The sequence below is a fragment of the Antechinus flavipes genome, chromosome 2 (genome assembly GCF_016432865.1).
Source record: "Antechinus flavipes isolate AdamAnt ecotype Samford, QLD, Australia chromosome 2, AdamAnt_v2, whole genome shotgun sequence".
In the NCBI taxonomy this organism is placed as follows: Eukaryota; Metazoa; Chordata; class Mammalia; order Dasyuromorphia; family Dasyuridae; genus Antechinus; species Antechinus flavipes.
This window is the reverse complement of record NC_067399.1, coordinates 464,290,117-464,306,914: the sequence shown is the minus strand read 5'-3', so window position 1 is coordinate 464,306,914 and position 16,798 is coordinate 464,290,117. Positions and strand designations below refer to the sequence as shown.

Below are 16,798 nucleotides of genomic sequence, written 5' to 3'. Positions count from 1 at the left end.
ACTGACCATGTTCAAAAATGTGTATATCATTCTGTACCACTTTTCTATCATGAGGTCAAAGCTCTCATTTTACAAATAAGAAAAATGAGGCAGTAAAAGGTTAACCGACTTGTTCAAGGTCACATAATTAGTGAGTGTTAGAGCCAAGATTTTTTTTAATTTATTTTTTATTTATTTAATAATAACTTTGTATTGACAGAATCCATGCCAGGATAATTTTTACACAGCATTATCCCTTGCAATCACTTATGTTTCGTTTTTTCCCCTCCCTCCCTCCCCCCCCCAAGATGGCAAGCAGTCCTATATATGTTAAATATGTAGCAGTATATCCTAGATACAATACATATTTGCAGAACCGAACAGTTCTCCCACTGCACAGGGAGAGTTGGATTCAGAAGGTAAAAATAACTCGGGAAGAAAATCAAAAATCAAATAGTTCACATTCATTTCCCAGTATTCCTTCTTCGGGTGTAGCTGTTTCTGTCCATCATTTATCCAATGAAACTCAGTTAAGTCTCTTTGTCAGAGAAATCCACTTCCATCAGAATACATCCTCATACAATATCGTTGTCAAAGTGTATAATGATCTCCTGGTTCTGCTCATCTCACTTAGCATCAGTCCATGTAGGTCTCTCCAAGCCTCTCTGTATTCATCCTGCTGGTCATTCCTTACAGAGCAATAATATTCCATAACATTCATATACCACAATTTACCCAGCCATTCTCCAATTGATGGGCATCCATTCATTTTCCAGTTTCTAGCCACTACAAACAGGGCTGCTACAAACATTTTGGCACATACCAGTCCCTTTCCCTTTTTTAGTATCTCTTTGGGGTATAAGCCCAGTAGAAACACTGCTGGATCAAAGGGTATGCACAGTTTGATAACTTTTTGGGCATAATTCCAGATTGCTCTCCAGAATGGCTGGATTCGTTCACAATTCCACCAACAATGCATCAGTGTCCCCGTTTTCCCGCATCCCCTCCAACATTCATCATTATTTTTTCCTGTCATCTTAGCCAATCTGACAGGTGTGTAGTGATATCTCAGAGTTGTCTTAATTTGCATTTCTCTGATCAATAGTGATTTGGAACACTCTTTCATGAGTGGTAATAGTTTCAATTTCTTCATCTGAAAATTGTCTGTTCATATCCTTTGACCATTTATCAATTGGAGAATGGCTTGATTTTTTATAAATTTGAGTCAGTTCTCTATATATTTTGGAAATGAGGCCTTTATCAGAACCTTTAATTGTAAAGATGTTTTCCCAGTTTATTGCTTCCCTACTAATCTTGTTTGCATTCGTTCTGTTTGTACAAAGGTAGATCCAAGATTTGATGCCCAAGTTTTGATTCCAAATCCAGTGAACTTTCTATTATAACACTGCCTCTCACCATGTCTTCCTTACTTTTGGTCCTTTTCCCTTTTTATTATTTATCCTTGCAGTGGCAGATGGCAACAAATGAAACTATTTTGTTCCCTTCTTTTATAAAAGTTTACTTCTTAGAATTTCTCTGCCTTTGTATATTTGTCAAAGCTCTTCCTTCCCCATAATTCTTTTATTAATATCAATACCTTCTGCTCATTATTCCCGTAATCTAGTCTTTGTAGCCTTCACCAAATCTTCATCTTGTTAAGTTTATGGATTTGATTCTCTTAACAATTTACACTACCATTGCTGTGAGCCACCACCTAGGCTTAGGAGATCACTCCCTCTTCAATCTATGTACTCAGAGATTCCTGTATCCTCAGAAGAACCTTACTGATTGTGTTATTGTATTTTTTTTCCATTGACCACTTTTCATCTCACCCACTCAATACCTAAAGCCCGCTCAGGTTAAACTGTCTATTTTTGCTCATTTCTTGTCATCTGCTACCCTCCACCCCTGGTCACTGCATCTGTTTTAATATTCTCTTTATTCCATATTATCTTGTATCTAGAATTTAGATACTCAAATGATTATAACAATTTATCTTGAGTGTTAGAATGTTAGAGCTAGAAAAGATCTTAGAACATAAGATATTAGAACAAAGAATATAAGAGCAAGGAAAGACCTCAGAATGAAGAATAATAGAGTGAGAAAGGAACTTAGAAGACATAACCAAAAAACATAGGAAATAAGAGAACTTGAGAATGTTAGCATATGGACAACTGAGCACAACTCTCTCATTTTGCAGATAAGAAAACTGAAATCCAGAGTGGGGGAAGTGATTTACTCAAGAATATGCTTCTAATTAAAGGAAGCTGGGGCTTGGATCTGGATATTTTGACACCCTCCCCCCTCCAATTCAGTGTCCTTTACATTACAGTACACTGCTTCTCCATCCTGACCTAGCTTTTCCCCTTTTAATAAAAGCTCAAAATCACATGCTCCAGAATTTCTCAACATAATTGGGCAGGTAAAGTCGTCCAGTTTCTGCTACCTACCCCTGCACCCCAGACATAGAGAGGGACCAAGAAAGTATTTGATAAATGTCAACTGAAATAGAGTAATCAGCTGAAAGCCATTTGCTGAGCTGTCTGGACTGCCTTGGGCTCGAGGTTTTCCTTTATTCATTTATCATGATATAGGGCTCTGGCCAAAATACACACAGGGGAGAAATTGTTGACATGTGGAACCCGAGTATAGAAAATCTTTCATTTTTTTCCCGTCTGTTCACAAAATAAGTTTTTGTTTATTTAAAGACTACAGAGGCCTCGGCTGTTAAGAACCAAATGCCTTTGGAGTGGAGTTACTACATAATTTATCATTTCCTCTGTTTATTAAAAAAAAAAAAATCCTGTGTTGGGGGGAAGTCTATTTGCTGTTGGAGGGCTGTTTCAGCCACTAATTAGAGGCAGTTATTGCAGAATCTCAAGGTTAGAAAGGACCTCAGAGGCCAAAGAATCCAACCTAATCCTGACCAGGAACCCCCTCTGTAACATCAAACATTTGCTTGAAGATTTAAGATGAGACCCACTCCCATCCATGGCTGCCCATTCAACTCTAGAATGACTCCAATTGTTCCAAAGTTCTTTACTGCATCAAACCTAAGTTTATCCCTCACTGATAAGAAGCAGAATAAATCTAATCTGTCTTCCACATGATGCTGCTTCAAATACTTGAAGACAACTATATTTTTCCATTTCCACTTCCATCTTCTCTATGACAAATATCCACCCTCTTCCTCTGACTGCTGTTCATTTGCCAACATCTCAAACCCTTTCACAATCCTCATCAGCTTCCTCTAGATACTCTCCTTCCTGAAATGTGGCAACCCAGAAACAGTGGTCTATGAAGAAGTGGTCTAAGGCAAAGAACATGAGGACTGTCACCATCCTCACTTTGCACTGTGCTTTTCTTTCTTTTCCCACTGAGGAAATTGGGGTGAAGTGGCTTGCCCAGGGTCACACAGCTAGGAAGTGCTAAGTGTCTGAGACCAGATTTGAACTCAGGTCCTCCTGACTTCAAGGCTGGTACTCTATCCATCGTGTCATCTAGCCCCCTGTGCTTTACTTAATATAATGTAAGACTTCGTTAGCTTTTTTTGGCTACCTTATCAAAACAGCTGATTCATATGAACTTACAAGTCACTAAAAACATCAGATCTTTTAAGGAGGTCCAAGATTAGAATTGTGACATTAAATGGAAAGCATTTTTCATGTGGCCTACAGAAAGAAATGATACTTGCCTTAAGATTGGTGAGCTCCATGGAAAAGTAGCATAATGTGACTCAGGTTTAAATCCTGCCTCGAATACATGCTAGCTGTGTGATCATAGACAAGTCACCCAAGCTATCTTAGATTCCCACATTTATAACATTGAAGGAGTTGGACTTGATGACCTCTAAGATGCCTTATGGCTCTAAGATTTTATTCCATTCTAAAATTCAATGCATTTTAATCTCCCTTATAATCCTACATTCTATGATCTTTGCATTATGTGTGTTCTATTCATTGTCAGGTTCAACACTGTATGTTCTAAGGACCCTTTCAGTTCTAGCATTTAGTGATTCTGAGACTCAACATTTCTATTTCAAGTTTGAGCCTCTTGTTTTTCCCCAGACAATTATATCTATCCTTTGACAAACATAGATTCAGTAAGTTGGGTAAGTCACTTGTCTTGAAATATTTCTCTTTATGTTATTTCTAAGTCTCTTCCAGCTCTAAAATCTTCTTTCCATGTTTCCAACTGAATTTCTGGAGGGTTTCTACAATTGTTTTGAGGTTTGTTTTTTAGTTACTGGAACAAGTCAAATATATTATAATGGGTGAGAAGAGATGGAAATGAAAGATTTCATCCTTGTTGGTTGTTTTCAATTATTTCATTTTATTTAGACTTAATTCATCAATGAAAACCAAAACAGGCAAAATACAGAGGCATTTAATATTGAGGCCTGGCTTCAGAACATGAATTACAGTTAAAATTTCCCAACATTGAACATAGAGTTCAACCTCAGAAGTGATTAGTGGTATGAAATGTACCCACTTTCTCATTCAAAAGGAAGAAAAAAAGCCCACACTAAATATTCCTTGAGGTAATATTTAGCAGAAAACAGAGATAGTCATAATTTACTAATAATCCTGCTCCCTCAGGAACATCAAATAACGAAAACTAAGCCCAACAGGGTATATTTCACTACTGTAAGTATTTACTTAGTGGAGGCTGCCCCTGCTGATAGGCCCAACATGAAACATCAAGATCAGCGAAGAGTTGTAATGGCCCAGTCCCATACAAGTGGATGCTGTGATGGGAGACAGAAGACAATCTTTTGGCTTGAATAAGACACCCAAAAAAGATACCTCCTAAAAGTAATACACAAAACACAGAAGAGAAGAGCACAATTATCTGCAATGCTCCAAAGCTCTGACCCTAAACAACAGTCTAAGACACACACAGCAGCTTCTCAGGCTTCCCATAGCTAGTCTCATCAGGAGCTTCTTTCTTATCCCAGGAGTTCCTTAGTTTTCTGTGCCAAGTGCTTGTCCATTTCAACTGCTGTGTCATCTGCCATTTGTCCAATCTGTAGTGAGATAGAATAAGAAATTCAATACCGCACAAATTCAGTGCCCCAATACAAGGATATTCATGCAATGTTGCACCAACCCACGTCATTTGGGGATAATACTAGGAGTATGTGGAAATCTAACCCCATCTGAAAATCTTTTCTAATCCTGTTTTTCCTTCTGTCTGTGTGCTCTGCTTGGTGAAGAGCATCAAGTCTGATCATTTAAAAATGATTGCTAAAGATTGTAAGAATAATCAAGTTTGAAAGACTTGGTAACTTTAGTGCACACTATGACCAACCATAATTCCAAAAGACTCAGATGAAACATGCTATTCACTCCAGTAGAGAGCTGATGGAATCAGAATGCAGATGAAAAATTTTTTCGCCCTCTGGTGTTCTTGTTCTTTATAATATACAAATGATGGTTTTCTCTGGGAGAAGGTAGGTTTCTCGGGGAGGTTTTCAGGAGGCAGCCTTAGTTGCAATTCAGATCAATAATTACCCCAAAGGCAACCAGGTGATAAAAATGCAAATGTTTATTTCTCCTTCCAAGTCTTGTCTCTTTCCTTGGGCCCCGATAGCTAGATTCTTAGAGGCCTATCTTTCTGCTCGGTTCTAAGAATTCTTGCAGCTTTGTCCTTTGCTTCTGCCTCTGCTTTTTTCAGCCTCCAGAGCCAGTACCAAGTTGAATCTGTCTTGCCTCTGAGAAAGGGCTTCTGACTCTCAATCTCCCAGAGTACTCCTCTCCGACCCCAGTCAATGTTCCGAAGTAAAACTCCTCACTCAGAGAGGGCTTCTAGCTGAATTCACTTGATGCCCCCCTCTCAATCTAAAATCAGCTGAACTCTCTTAACTGGGCCTCTGCTTTCTTCTTATATATCAGATAGTGGGATTATGGGATATCTCCCAGCATGCTCTCTGGCCCTAAGAGCTTCAAGGGAGGTGTGAATTCACAAAGTTACACAGTTAACTTTGTGAATCTCCCATACTTGTGAATTCCAATGAATAAAGATGTAAACACAAGCACTGTATCAATTAGTTCTAATTAGTACCTTGTTTCAGATTCTGGCCTAAAACATCTCAACTCTAATGACTTAATAGTTTGTAAAGATTCCAACATCCCTCATTCTTTTTCTTTCTTTTTTTGAGTATGACTAACACAGAAATTTGTTTTGCATAACTAATACATATTTCTAATGAGTTTTGGTTTTTTTTGTCTTCTCATCAGTTCAGGATAGGAAAGGCAAAAGGTGAAAATTAGAAATCAAAAATAAAATAAAACTGAATTTTTAAAAAAAGAATATAGTTGCAGGGCAAACAGGATCTGAGTTCAAATCTGGTCTCAGACACTTAACAATTCCTAGATCCTGGGCAAATCACTTAACCCCAGTTGCCTCAGCAAAAAAAAAAAAAAAAAAAAAAGACTATAGTTGCTGGTAAAGTCCAAAGGAGACATCAATCCTCATGCCCCATTCCACCCTTGGTCCCACCCTTCCCTAGAGAGAAAAGAAGAAAGAGATCCTCCCCTATTAAAGTATTCTCTGTTCGGGTGGTTCTCAGAATGTCATCTAGGAACCCCTGAGGATCCTTTCAGGGAATCTGTGAGGTCAAAATTATTTGCATAATAACACTAAAACATTCTAATTTCTAATATGGCAAATATCAATTAATATATTTGGCCATATAAGCAAAAGTACTTTGGGGGGGGCAATAATTTTTAAGAACATAAAGAGATCAAAAGTTCAAGACTACTGCTCTATTCTAATAGCATCTGCCTACCCAGATGATAATACCCAGGAATTGCAATGACCTTCTAACAATCCATCCCAACTCTACTCTTTCTCCCTGCTAATTCATTCTTTATAGTACTGCCAATTACAGATCTGGTGAGGCCATCCTTCTGCTCAAACTCTTTAGTGGCTCCCTATTACCTACTAAGTGAATTGCCTGATACCACCCAAGCCTTCCAGCTTTATGTAATATGTAAATACTACTTCCCTTCACTTATTCTATAGTCTAAGCAAACTGGAGCACTACATTTTCTGTACCCTCCCCATCTACCACATATCCTGTTATTCGTTTTTCATTCCCCTTTTTAGGGAACGACCTTGAGAGGTTAAAAAATTAGAAATACTGCAACATATCCAACATATAAAGGACTGCTTGCCATCTAGGGGAGGGAGTGGAGGGAGGGAGGGGGAAAAAAAATCGGAAAAGAAACGAGTGCAAGGAATAATGTTGTCAATATAAAGTAATCATTAAATAAAAAATAAAAAAAAAATTAGAAATAACCTTGAACCTCCCACAGTACTTCACACTTAATATAACATATTGTATTAGCAATTCCTGTGTGTGTATCTTATTCTATATGCTCTGTTAGGAAAGGGTGTGTATCTTACCTAACCTTTCTATTTCTCACAGCTCCTGAAGAGAGCAGGTGTTTAATAACTATTCGTTGAATGATCAACCAAATTACATTTAGAGAGGAAAGGAGGATAAAGACAAGGAGAGATAGGAAGAAAAGGGTAATAAGGGAACTAAGGGTAAGAGATTCTACCAGGAAAGGAAATAAAAGATGAGAAAATTCAATAGGCTTTCAAACTCCTCTAAGTTTTATTCTGTTTGTTCCTTCATCTCAAAGACTGCCTTTCTTCTATTGTGAATGTATCTTATATGTTCATAGTTATTTACATGTCATCTCCCTCATTAGATGTGAGCTCCTTAAAAGAATGGATTATATTTCTTTTCTTTGTATATCCAGTGATTAGTACACTATTTCACAATTTCAGTATTTTGATTGATTCTCTTTGGCCATATAGAATTTCCTTTTTGATTTTAAATTTCAAAGACTATTACCAAGAACATATTTCCTACTGTCCCTACATTGCTAATCCACACAATATTTTGTTTTCAAGGAACCAACGACATTAGTTGGAATGTGCCCATATTTAGTCACACGCTGAAGATAAAAGATTAAAACCTTAAGAAACTTGAAACCAGCATATCTTTTTCCTAATATTCCCTAATATTACCAAGTTGAAATACTTTACCCTTGAATTCCTAAGTTAGCATTATTACTAACAATAGTATAATTTACTGTAATGATATATGATTTCATTATCAATCTGAACACTTCTTCCACTGGTATGGATGCAAGCTATCCATCAGGACACTGTCTAGGAAAGTTGCTGTGGACAACAATTTGTTACCCTATAACCAATTAGGTGATGAATATCTCCAAACATAGTTGAGCTGACTCTCAAAGAAGACGCACAGTCAATGGAAAACCCTTAATGGAAACCCTTCCAGATCAGTGTGACCTGGCAGCACTCTGGTTTCACTCAATTGGTTTTGAAGGACTCAAGAATCAATGCTGCAATTCTAGAAGACAATGTCTTAAAGACTGCAGGCTTTACAGCTGGAGGGGAACTTAAAAATTCAAACTAAAATGAAGGGAAGTAAAGTAACTTGCTTTGAGTCACAAAAATAAGTATCTGAGGCAAGATTTGAATTCATGTCTTTACAAGTTCACTGTGCTACCTAACTGTCTCCAAAAGCTGTTGGGGTAGAGGACAGAGGTAGGGGAGAGGAGGTCAGGGGAGCATTAAAAATCTGGTGCCATTTTCTCTCTCAAGTCTCATCTCTCCTCCATCACTCTATGTTACATCCAGGCGGGGCTCCTCTATTTCCCCCAAAAGCTCTGCACTTCCTCAATATAATGCCTTGCTAATGCTGGACGCTGCAGCTGGAATGCAGAGGGGTATCAATATATTCCCTCCCTAACTAGCACCTATCACGATTCTTACCAACCCTTTACAGCTGAATCATATAGAACTTTGATTTTGAGCAAGTCACTTTTAGGCTAACAGAGTAAAAGTTGGAAGGCACATCAGACAGTGTATAATCTAATCTCTTATTTTGACAGATAATGAAACAGAGGCCCAGGGAGTATGACTTGCCCAAAAGTCAGTCAGGAAGTAGCTGAGTCTGGATTTAAATCCAGGCTTTCTAACTCCAAAGCCATCATTCTTTCTACTATATAATAGTGACTCCCAGATAATTTATATCCAGTGACAAAAACACATTCATGGTCACACACACACACACACATACACACACACACACACACACACACACACAGACACACACACACACGGTTTTCTTTGATCCTAAATGCCACCTCCTTCAGAAAGCCTTCCTATCCCACCTCTACCCCAAATAATAATGACCTTTATTTATCTCAAACTTCATGCAACACTGACTCCAGCTTTCTGATATATTTACTTTGGATTATTGAATGTTATAATTATTTGTGTATGTGCCATATTCCCCTTCTAGACTATAATCTCTACTGAAAACAAAGACCATACCTTATTTTTCCAATGACTCAGCACTATACTTTGTATACAAAAAGTGCTTAATACTTAATTGAATTGTTTAAGATGTTTCCTCATTAAATCTTCTAATAACATGATATGCTACTTCTCAGTACCTCAGTACCCCTGCTCTAACATTGTAAAGAGTTCTTAAGAAAATATGCAAGAGTGTTGAAGCAGGAAACAACTTGGATGGTAGGAGAGGAACAGATGTAAGGTTTGAGGATGTGTCCTCAACCAATCAGCACTTCCCTCTCTCCCATCCATATTCCAGAATGCCTCCTGGGTACCAGACCCCAAAACCAAAGAGGGCCATGGTCAACTTGCGTGGAATTTGCTTTTTTCCCTCCTGTTCTATTTCTCCATCTGTCTTTTAGTAGAAATTACTCCATTCAACTCAATTTCATTTTGAAGAATACTATGGTGAGCACTAGAGGGAATTTGAGTTTAGATAAGGCAAAATTCTGGCCCTTGGGAGCTTACAATCTTGAAGGAGGTGGAATAGCTCTGATGTCTCTGCTATTTTAAGATTTACAGAGTGCTTTTCTCATCACCCTGTGAGGTGAGTAATGTTCAGTGTGATCACTCCCATTTTACAGCTGTCAAAATCATGATAAAGGAATGTGCTCAAAATTATAACGCTCTAACGTGTGGAAGACAACTGGAACCCAGGCTTCCAGCATCCTCTCTCGTACCTCATACTGCTTCCATACACACAGAGTGAGACCTAAAAACATAATGTGATATGACAGATATGTCAACAGGTATAAACAAAGGGCTCAGTGAGGCCTGAGGAAGTTCCCTGGAGGGAGTGCAGTTAAGGTTTCTGGGAGAACATGACATGTGGGCTGGTTCCAGGAGGACAGCAAGAATGAGAACACCAACTTGTACTTTAAGGTCCAGCTTAAAAGTTGTCTCCTCAAGCATGCTCTCCCTGACCTTTTCTCCCCTACCTCTACTCTTTACCCCAACAGCTTTTGTAGACAGTTAGTGGCACAGTAAACTCATAAAGACTTCAGTTCAAATCCTGCCTCAGATACTTTTTGTGTGACTTTAAACAAGTTACTTTACTTCCCTCCATTTTAATTTCTCCATCTGTTAAATGGGAATAACGATAATAGCATCTATCTCCAAGGGTTATGATAAAGATAAAATGAAATAATATTTATAAAGTGCTTTACAAACTTTAAACATTATATAAAAACTAGCTATTATTATTAACAATAATTGGCCTTTTCTACCTTTAGCTTCATATCTTTCATGTGTTTTTATTCTATTTTTGTCCTACTACAGTTTACTTTTTAGAATTACATATTTATTTCATATCATGTCAAAATGGCAAGGAACACAACATCATTATTTCTGTATCAAAATCGACTCTAGCACCCAACAGTGATTGGTACCTAGTAGGTACTTATAAACATCTGCTGAAATGACTCAAATTTAATTGATATTCCCAACTCCTCTACCCCAAGATCTGGCATATATTCTACAATTTAATTTTCAACACCTAGAAAAAATGGATAGACATGACCCCAGAACCAGGAAGATCTGAGATCAAGTTCAACTTGTGACTCATCCTGATATTGTGATCTTAGAAAAGTCACATAAGTTCTCAGAGCTCAAAGCCAGTTTGGCACATACTATATGTTTAACTGGGCAGCTAGGAGTCAATGGATAGAGCACTGGGCTTGGAGTCAGAAGACCTGAATTCAAATCTACCCTTAGACACTTACCAGTTGTGAGACCCTGGGCAAGTCATTTAACCCTGTTTGCCTCCTATCCTCATCTGTAAATGGACTGGAGAAGGAAACGACAATCTCTGAATCCAGTCTCTCTGCCTAGAAAACCCCAAATAGGTTCACAAAGAGTTGGACATGATTAAATGACTAAATAATTCTCTAGGGTCTGGGAAAAACATAGTTTAATCTTTGCTTATAGAATGAATACAAAGTTATATCATTATATGGTGCTTTGTACTTTCCAAAGCATTTTCACAAATACTATCTCATTTAATTCTCCTAACACTTTCATGAAATGGGGAGGGATAACTATCCCTGTTTTATGGAAGAAAGTGGAACAGAGAGGCACAAAGCAAGTTGTCCAGGGTTGCACACAGTCAGGCTGTGGCTGATTTGGAACAGAAACCAAAGTTCCTTTCCCTAACTGCAAGGTCCTTGCCTGTTGTGCTCTCCTGGAGTGATAGCTCTAAGTTAGAGTGCTTTCCCTCTTCTTCTTCCCTCCCCAACAATTTTCTGGGGCTGCTCAGAACAGAAAAGGGAAGGACTAGAGGGAAACTCACAACACGAATGTAGGGGAGAAGAGTTTTTGTGGCAGGGATGGGACCTTGAAGTCACTGAGAACTCTTTCAACTCTGAAATTCTGCTTCCATGGACAGGGCTGCAAGGGACACAAAGACCACCTAGTCTAAAACCCACAATTTATGGGTAAGAAATTTGAGATCCAGAGAAGAAAACTGATGTCCCAATTCACACAAATGATGAGGTGACATTAGGTTTGGGGAGTTGAGTCCTCTTTCTAGCACAGTGCAGGCCTAGGACCCCAAGGCCTTTCTGGGCTGGCCCAGCCTCAGGTACATAGCTGGGCTTCAAAGAAAAAGGGGAGTAGACCATCTGAAGTCTTCTCTAAAAGCAGGTCAGCTTTCAAGGCTACCTTTCCCAAGCATGCCTGGGAGTTAGGGGAGGAATAGCCCCTGAGGCAAGTTCCCAGCACCCTGAATTGATAGCTTTCCTCTTTCCATCTCTCAGCAACTAATACACTGACAGTGTATTACTTCTCCGTCCCCACTGGCAACATGGTTAGTTTATTTCTGAGTGGCTTCACTCCTCTGAAAGGTTTGTAGTGAAAGGTTCTTGGCCGAAGACGCCACCCGTAGCTGCCAAGTGCTTTCATGTTTAGCAGGCCTGTTTCAGCAGCAGGATAGATCGAAGATAAAACAGAAGGCCAGCAGATGTCGGAGTCAGAGAAGGGAGGACCTCAGTCCTCACTCAGCACAGCTTTGCCAGGTCAAGGGGCTAGGAGAGACTGGGTGGGAGGGACGAGAGGGAAACTAAATCTATAGGGACATAAGTCTAGAACTGGATCTTTTCTTTCTTATAAACCTAAAGTAGACTGCCCCTTCTTCTAGAAAAACAAAGGCAATCTTTTCATTGTGAAGGACCAAATACTATAGAAGACAATATTTGGAAAGGCAACACAAAGTAGTGGAAAGGGTACTAGGTAAGAGTGAGAAGACTTGAATTGGAGTCCCAGATTGCTCTACTAATTTGCTATGGAATCTTAAAAATGTAGACCCCCTTCTGTGTGTCAAAATTTACTTACCTGTAAAATGGACATAGTAATCCTTGTACTGCCTACTTCAGGGCTACTATGAAGAGAATACATTTTTTTTAAAAAACTATAAAGTGCTACTGAAATGCAAACTGTTAAGTGAACTAATATTAGCCTCATATTAAAACTTGTGCATGCATAAAGTAGATTTAGAAAGAGATTTGCAATACTTATTTTATATTATATTATATATATTTTATATTACAAAAACTCCAGCTCAATGTTTTAAATGATGAATGATGAAGAGAGGAAATGAAACTAAAAACAAAGGTATACTTCAAAAAAATCCATGATTTCACCCTTGTGGGCATTCTCCAAGAGAAATCAAAATTCCTCCATGATTTAGTAGTTATCTTCCTCAACTTCCTTGGTCAAAAAATTAATTATCTAGTGGCCAACCTTGTAGTAGTGGTGAGCTTCTTTACACAGAGAGACTAATCTCACAATAGGCAATTAAAGATGATCACAGGCTGAGGGCTAGAAGGGATTTCAGAGATCACTGCTTTACAGATGACGAAATAGGCTTAAAGAAGCACAAACAGTACTTAGACAGGGCCTATACTTATAATAAAGCAATACAACAGACATTTATCAGACACTTATTGTGTGTAAAAAGCAAACTGTCAAATGCTGGATGAAATAGAACTTTATCTTTCTAACTGGGTGGAGAAGGGAATGCTAATAAGAGTTTGTGCTAAACTACAGGTCATCTTTCAGGTTCCTTCCAGGTCATTCCATGGTTAATATTTTATTTGATATTTTGGCTTCTAAACTCCTTTCCAGCAATATTTTAACATTACTTCTATATTTTTATTTTTAACATATGACATCAAATAGACAACAAAGAAATAGAGAAAGCTGGTTTCTGATCCAAAGATCCAGCTTCAAGTTCTGCCTTTGCTTTTGGGCAAGTCCTTTAACTTCCCAAGAAGCAACTATCTAGAATTCTAGTAGTTTCCTCATCCAAGAGTTTTCTTTATCAATTAAAACATGGGTCCAGGTCTTGACAAGCTTCTTGGAGCATTTTTTCTTATCCAAGTGACTTGCTTCTGCCACTATTATTGTGGGCAAGAAGCCAATACAGCAATGGATAAATAAGGAAAGTCTGCCAGTCTCAAATGTTCCAGAGTTTCTCACAGGAAAGAAGCAGCAATTTATTGATGCAGTGAAGAGATTGTGTAGTTTCAGCAGGAACTTTTCCTTCTGCTGCCCAAAACATCACTGAAATCCACTGAGGGAGGGAGGAAAGGAAGAAAGGAGGGAGGGAGGGAAAGAGGAAAGGAGGAAGAAAGAAAGGGAGGGACAGAGGGAGGAAGGAAAGAAGGAAGGAAGGAAGGAATTATTGATTCTAGAGTCGGGAAACTGGGTTCAAGTCTTGGCTTTGACACTTAGGAGGTTTGTAGCCACACTAAGTCATTTAGGTTCTCTGAGGTACGGATGACTTCTAAGGAACCTTCCAAATCAAAAGTTCAATGATTCTTCTTCTTTTCCATACATTCCAGCCTTGACTCTAGTTCCTGTTTGACTCCTGTGTACCTTAGGGCAGATCACTTCCTTTCTACAGGCCTCAGTTTCCTCATCTATAAAATGGGGACAATATTTGCACTAATGACTTCACTGGGATGGTGGGAAGATAGCATTGTGACATATATATGCATTTTGTGATGAGGCCTAAAATTATTATATTCTTGCTTGTGCCACATGGCATTTACAGCCTATTGTGTACAATTTATATACATTTATGTGCTGATCTGAAAATAGCAATTACCTGTTTCTCTATTAGTTTAATTGTATCTTCCGCCACTGTATCCTTGGATTTCTTCAGTTTATTCATTGCATTGGTCCGCACTTTCCTCAGGGCATCCTTAGCCTTGTTTGTGTTCTGCTTTGCAAGCTTGACCAACATTTCTCTGTGTTCCCTTGTAACTCTGATCAACAAAGTGGGCAGAGGGACATTAAAAAAAAAAAAAAAAAAAAAAAAAAAGGACATTTGTTACTGTATTTTAGGTGCTGCTGAAAAGAGAAAAATAATGAGTTAGAAAGCCTGATCATGCCCAGGTACAGAAACACTGGAGTTAGTGTAAAGTCTGATGTTAGAAAAAGCCCATGACCTCTCTGAACCTCAGGTTCAAGTAGAGATTGGATAGCCATTTGTCATATGAGAGAAGAGATTTTTTGTCTGGGTGTGGATGACCTTTGTGAGTACTATGAACTTTTCATGGTTATGTGATTCATCTTTAAAACAGGGATAAGAATATTTGCATTCCTGCACAGGGATATTTGGCAGATCAAACTTTTTTTCAGGACATAAAAACACTTTGTAAATTTTAAAGCACTATACTCAATCTAACAGCAGTTTATTAAGCACTGATATACACATAAGATCCCTTGTCTGTTGCAGAGGACACAAAAATGAAAGAGTACAGTTTCCACCCTTAAAAAGCTAAAAAAGGGGAAACAAATGTTTATACATTTGTATAGTAGTTGTAATACAAATCAGAATAAGGTAAAGAAGATCAGCAGAACTAGAGAAGAGAGGAAAAATAATGGAAAGACAACAATTCTAGAGTCAGGAAGAGCTGGATTCAAATCCTACCAAAGACACATATTGGCTGTCACCATGAGCAGTGTTCCAGGCAATTCTCTAAGGCTGGGAGTTAGAGATGTGTTATTGATCTGCTTTAGTGCAGGTAGTTTTCTCTGTGGAGGTTCCCTATACCAGTGACATCACAAGTCCAAACCAGCAATTATTTTTTAAATTGCAATGTTTATTTTTTTAATAGGGCTGTTTTACAGCTTATATTGTATAAGCTTATACAATATAAGCTGTAAAACAGCCCTATTAAAAAAATCTTTTTTTAAAGATCTTTTTGTGATGAATCTTTTGTGATGAATAAGTACTAAAACTAGTACTCCCATTTTACAGAATAAGGAACTGAGACTAAGAGAAGATAAGCTATTTTTCCAATATCACACAACTTAGTGGCAAAATTGAACTCTAAATAAATCAGAATTCACATTCCCAGAGCACCTGGTTCTTTTCATTAAATAGTACTTTATTGTACATTATTATAGTTTGCAAACTTTATTGATTTAAGATGTGTGATTTTTAAGATTCCTTGTGAGCTACAATGTGGGTATCTCTTCCTGTATGCTATTGTACCTATGCCTCCACATTCTTATCCTCCTCTTTTAAAACAACCCATTCAATCTCCTTGTTAAAAGTTTAAAGAAATTTAAAGAACAATGGGAAAGGGAGCGTTTTGAAGAATAAAGAATAAACCACAAAGAAAATTATGTGTCAGAATACCCCACTCATGAGAAAGGGAAGAGAGCATTTGCATAAATCATATACATTTGGGCACCTAAGTTGTGCCTAAATGAATATTTTTTTTAGATTCTAGGCAGAATAGACTTTCAAAGTTAAAAAATATGAATCCCAGAGGGGAATGGGGGATTCGGATTTAATTACCATGTCAGTAATTTAGGAATTTGGACTAGCTCATGTTGCTTTCGTGATTTTCAATCCAATTAATGAAAATCACCAATGATGTTCTTCTTTCAGGTTCGATTTTTTGGCAAAGCAAAAGAAACAGAGAAGGAGCATGAAAATTGAAACTTGATCCACCCAAAAAACCAAACTCAAACCCTAATCATATTGTAATGCCAGGAAGAACATTATGAACAATCTGTGTCAGTGGGAAGCCACTTAAACTTAAACTAAAACCAAACTTAAACTAAACTAAACATAGCCCACTAAAATGTAATAAAACATCTTGGTCTTAGAATTGGAAGATTTCCTTTCATCACTCAGTACTTATGTGATTTTGGGGAGTCATTAAATCTATAGGAAAATACTACCTGCCCTGACTACTTCACAGGATGCTTGTGAGGCTCCAATGAGCTAAAGATTGTGAATATAATTCCAATACTATAAAGTGCCATAAGGCTAATAATATCACATCATCATCACCACCACCACCAGCACCACTACCACTATTATTACTCCACAATTAGAAGCAATGAAAATACTCCTGAAAGTAGGGCACAAATAACTCAAATTTTTACAAAGGCTTAATTC

The 16,798-nt window shown here is 37.9% G+C and overlaps 1 protein-coding gene across 3 annotated transcripts in view; it reads right to left on the bottom strand.

The window, feature by feature from the left end:
- Positions 1 to 4,284: 4,284 nt before the first annotated feature.
- The window catches only part of MRRF (mitochondrial ribosome recycling factor), a 62,664-nt gene continuing 50,150 nt past the window's right edge, over positions 4,285 to 16,798 (bottom strand). For 2 of the 3 annotated variants that reach the window (XM_051979578.1, XM_051979581.1), the window contains 2 exons: positions 14,486 to 14,645; positions 4,285 to 5,005 (listed from right to left, as the gene is read on the bottom strand). In XM_051979578.1, coding sequence (XP_051835538.1) covers positions 4,928 to 5,005; positions 14,486 to 14,645 — 238 coding nt within the window. In that variant the 3' untranslated portion in view covers positions 4,285 to 4,927. Of the gene's footprint in view, positions 5,006 to 14,485; positions 14,646 to 16,798 lie in introns of those variants that run through there. The other variant, XM_051979580.1, reaches the window with a different exon arrangement.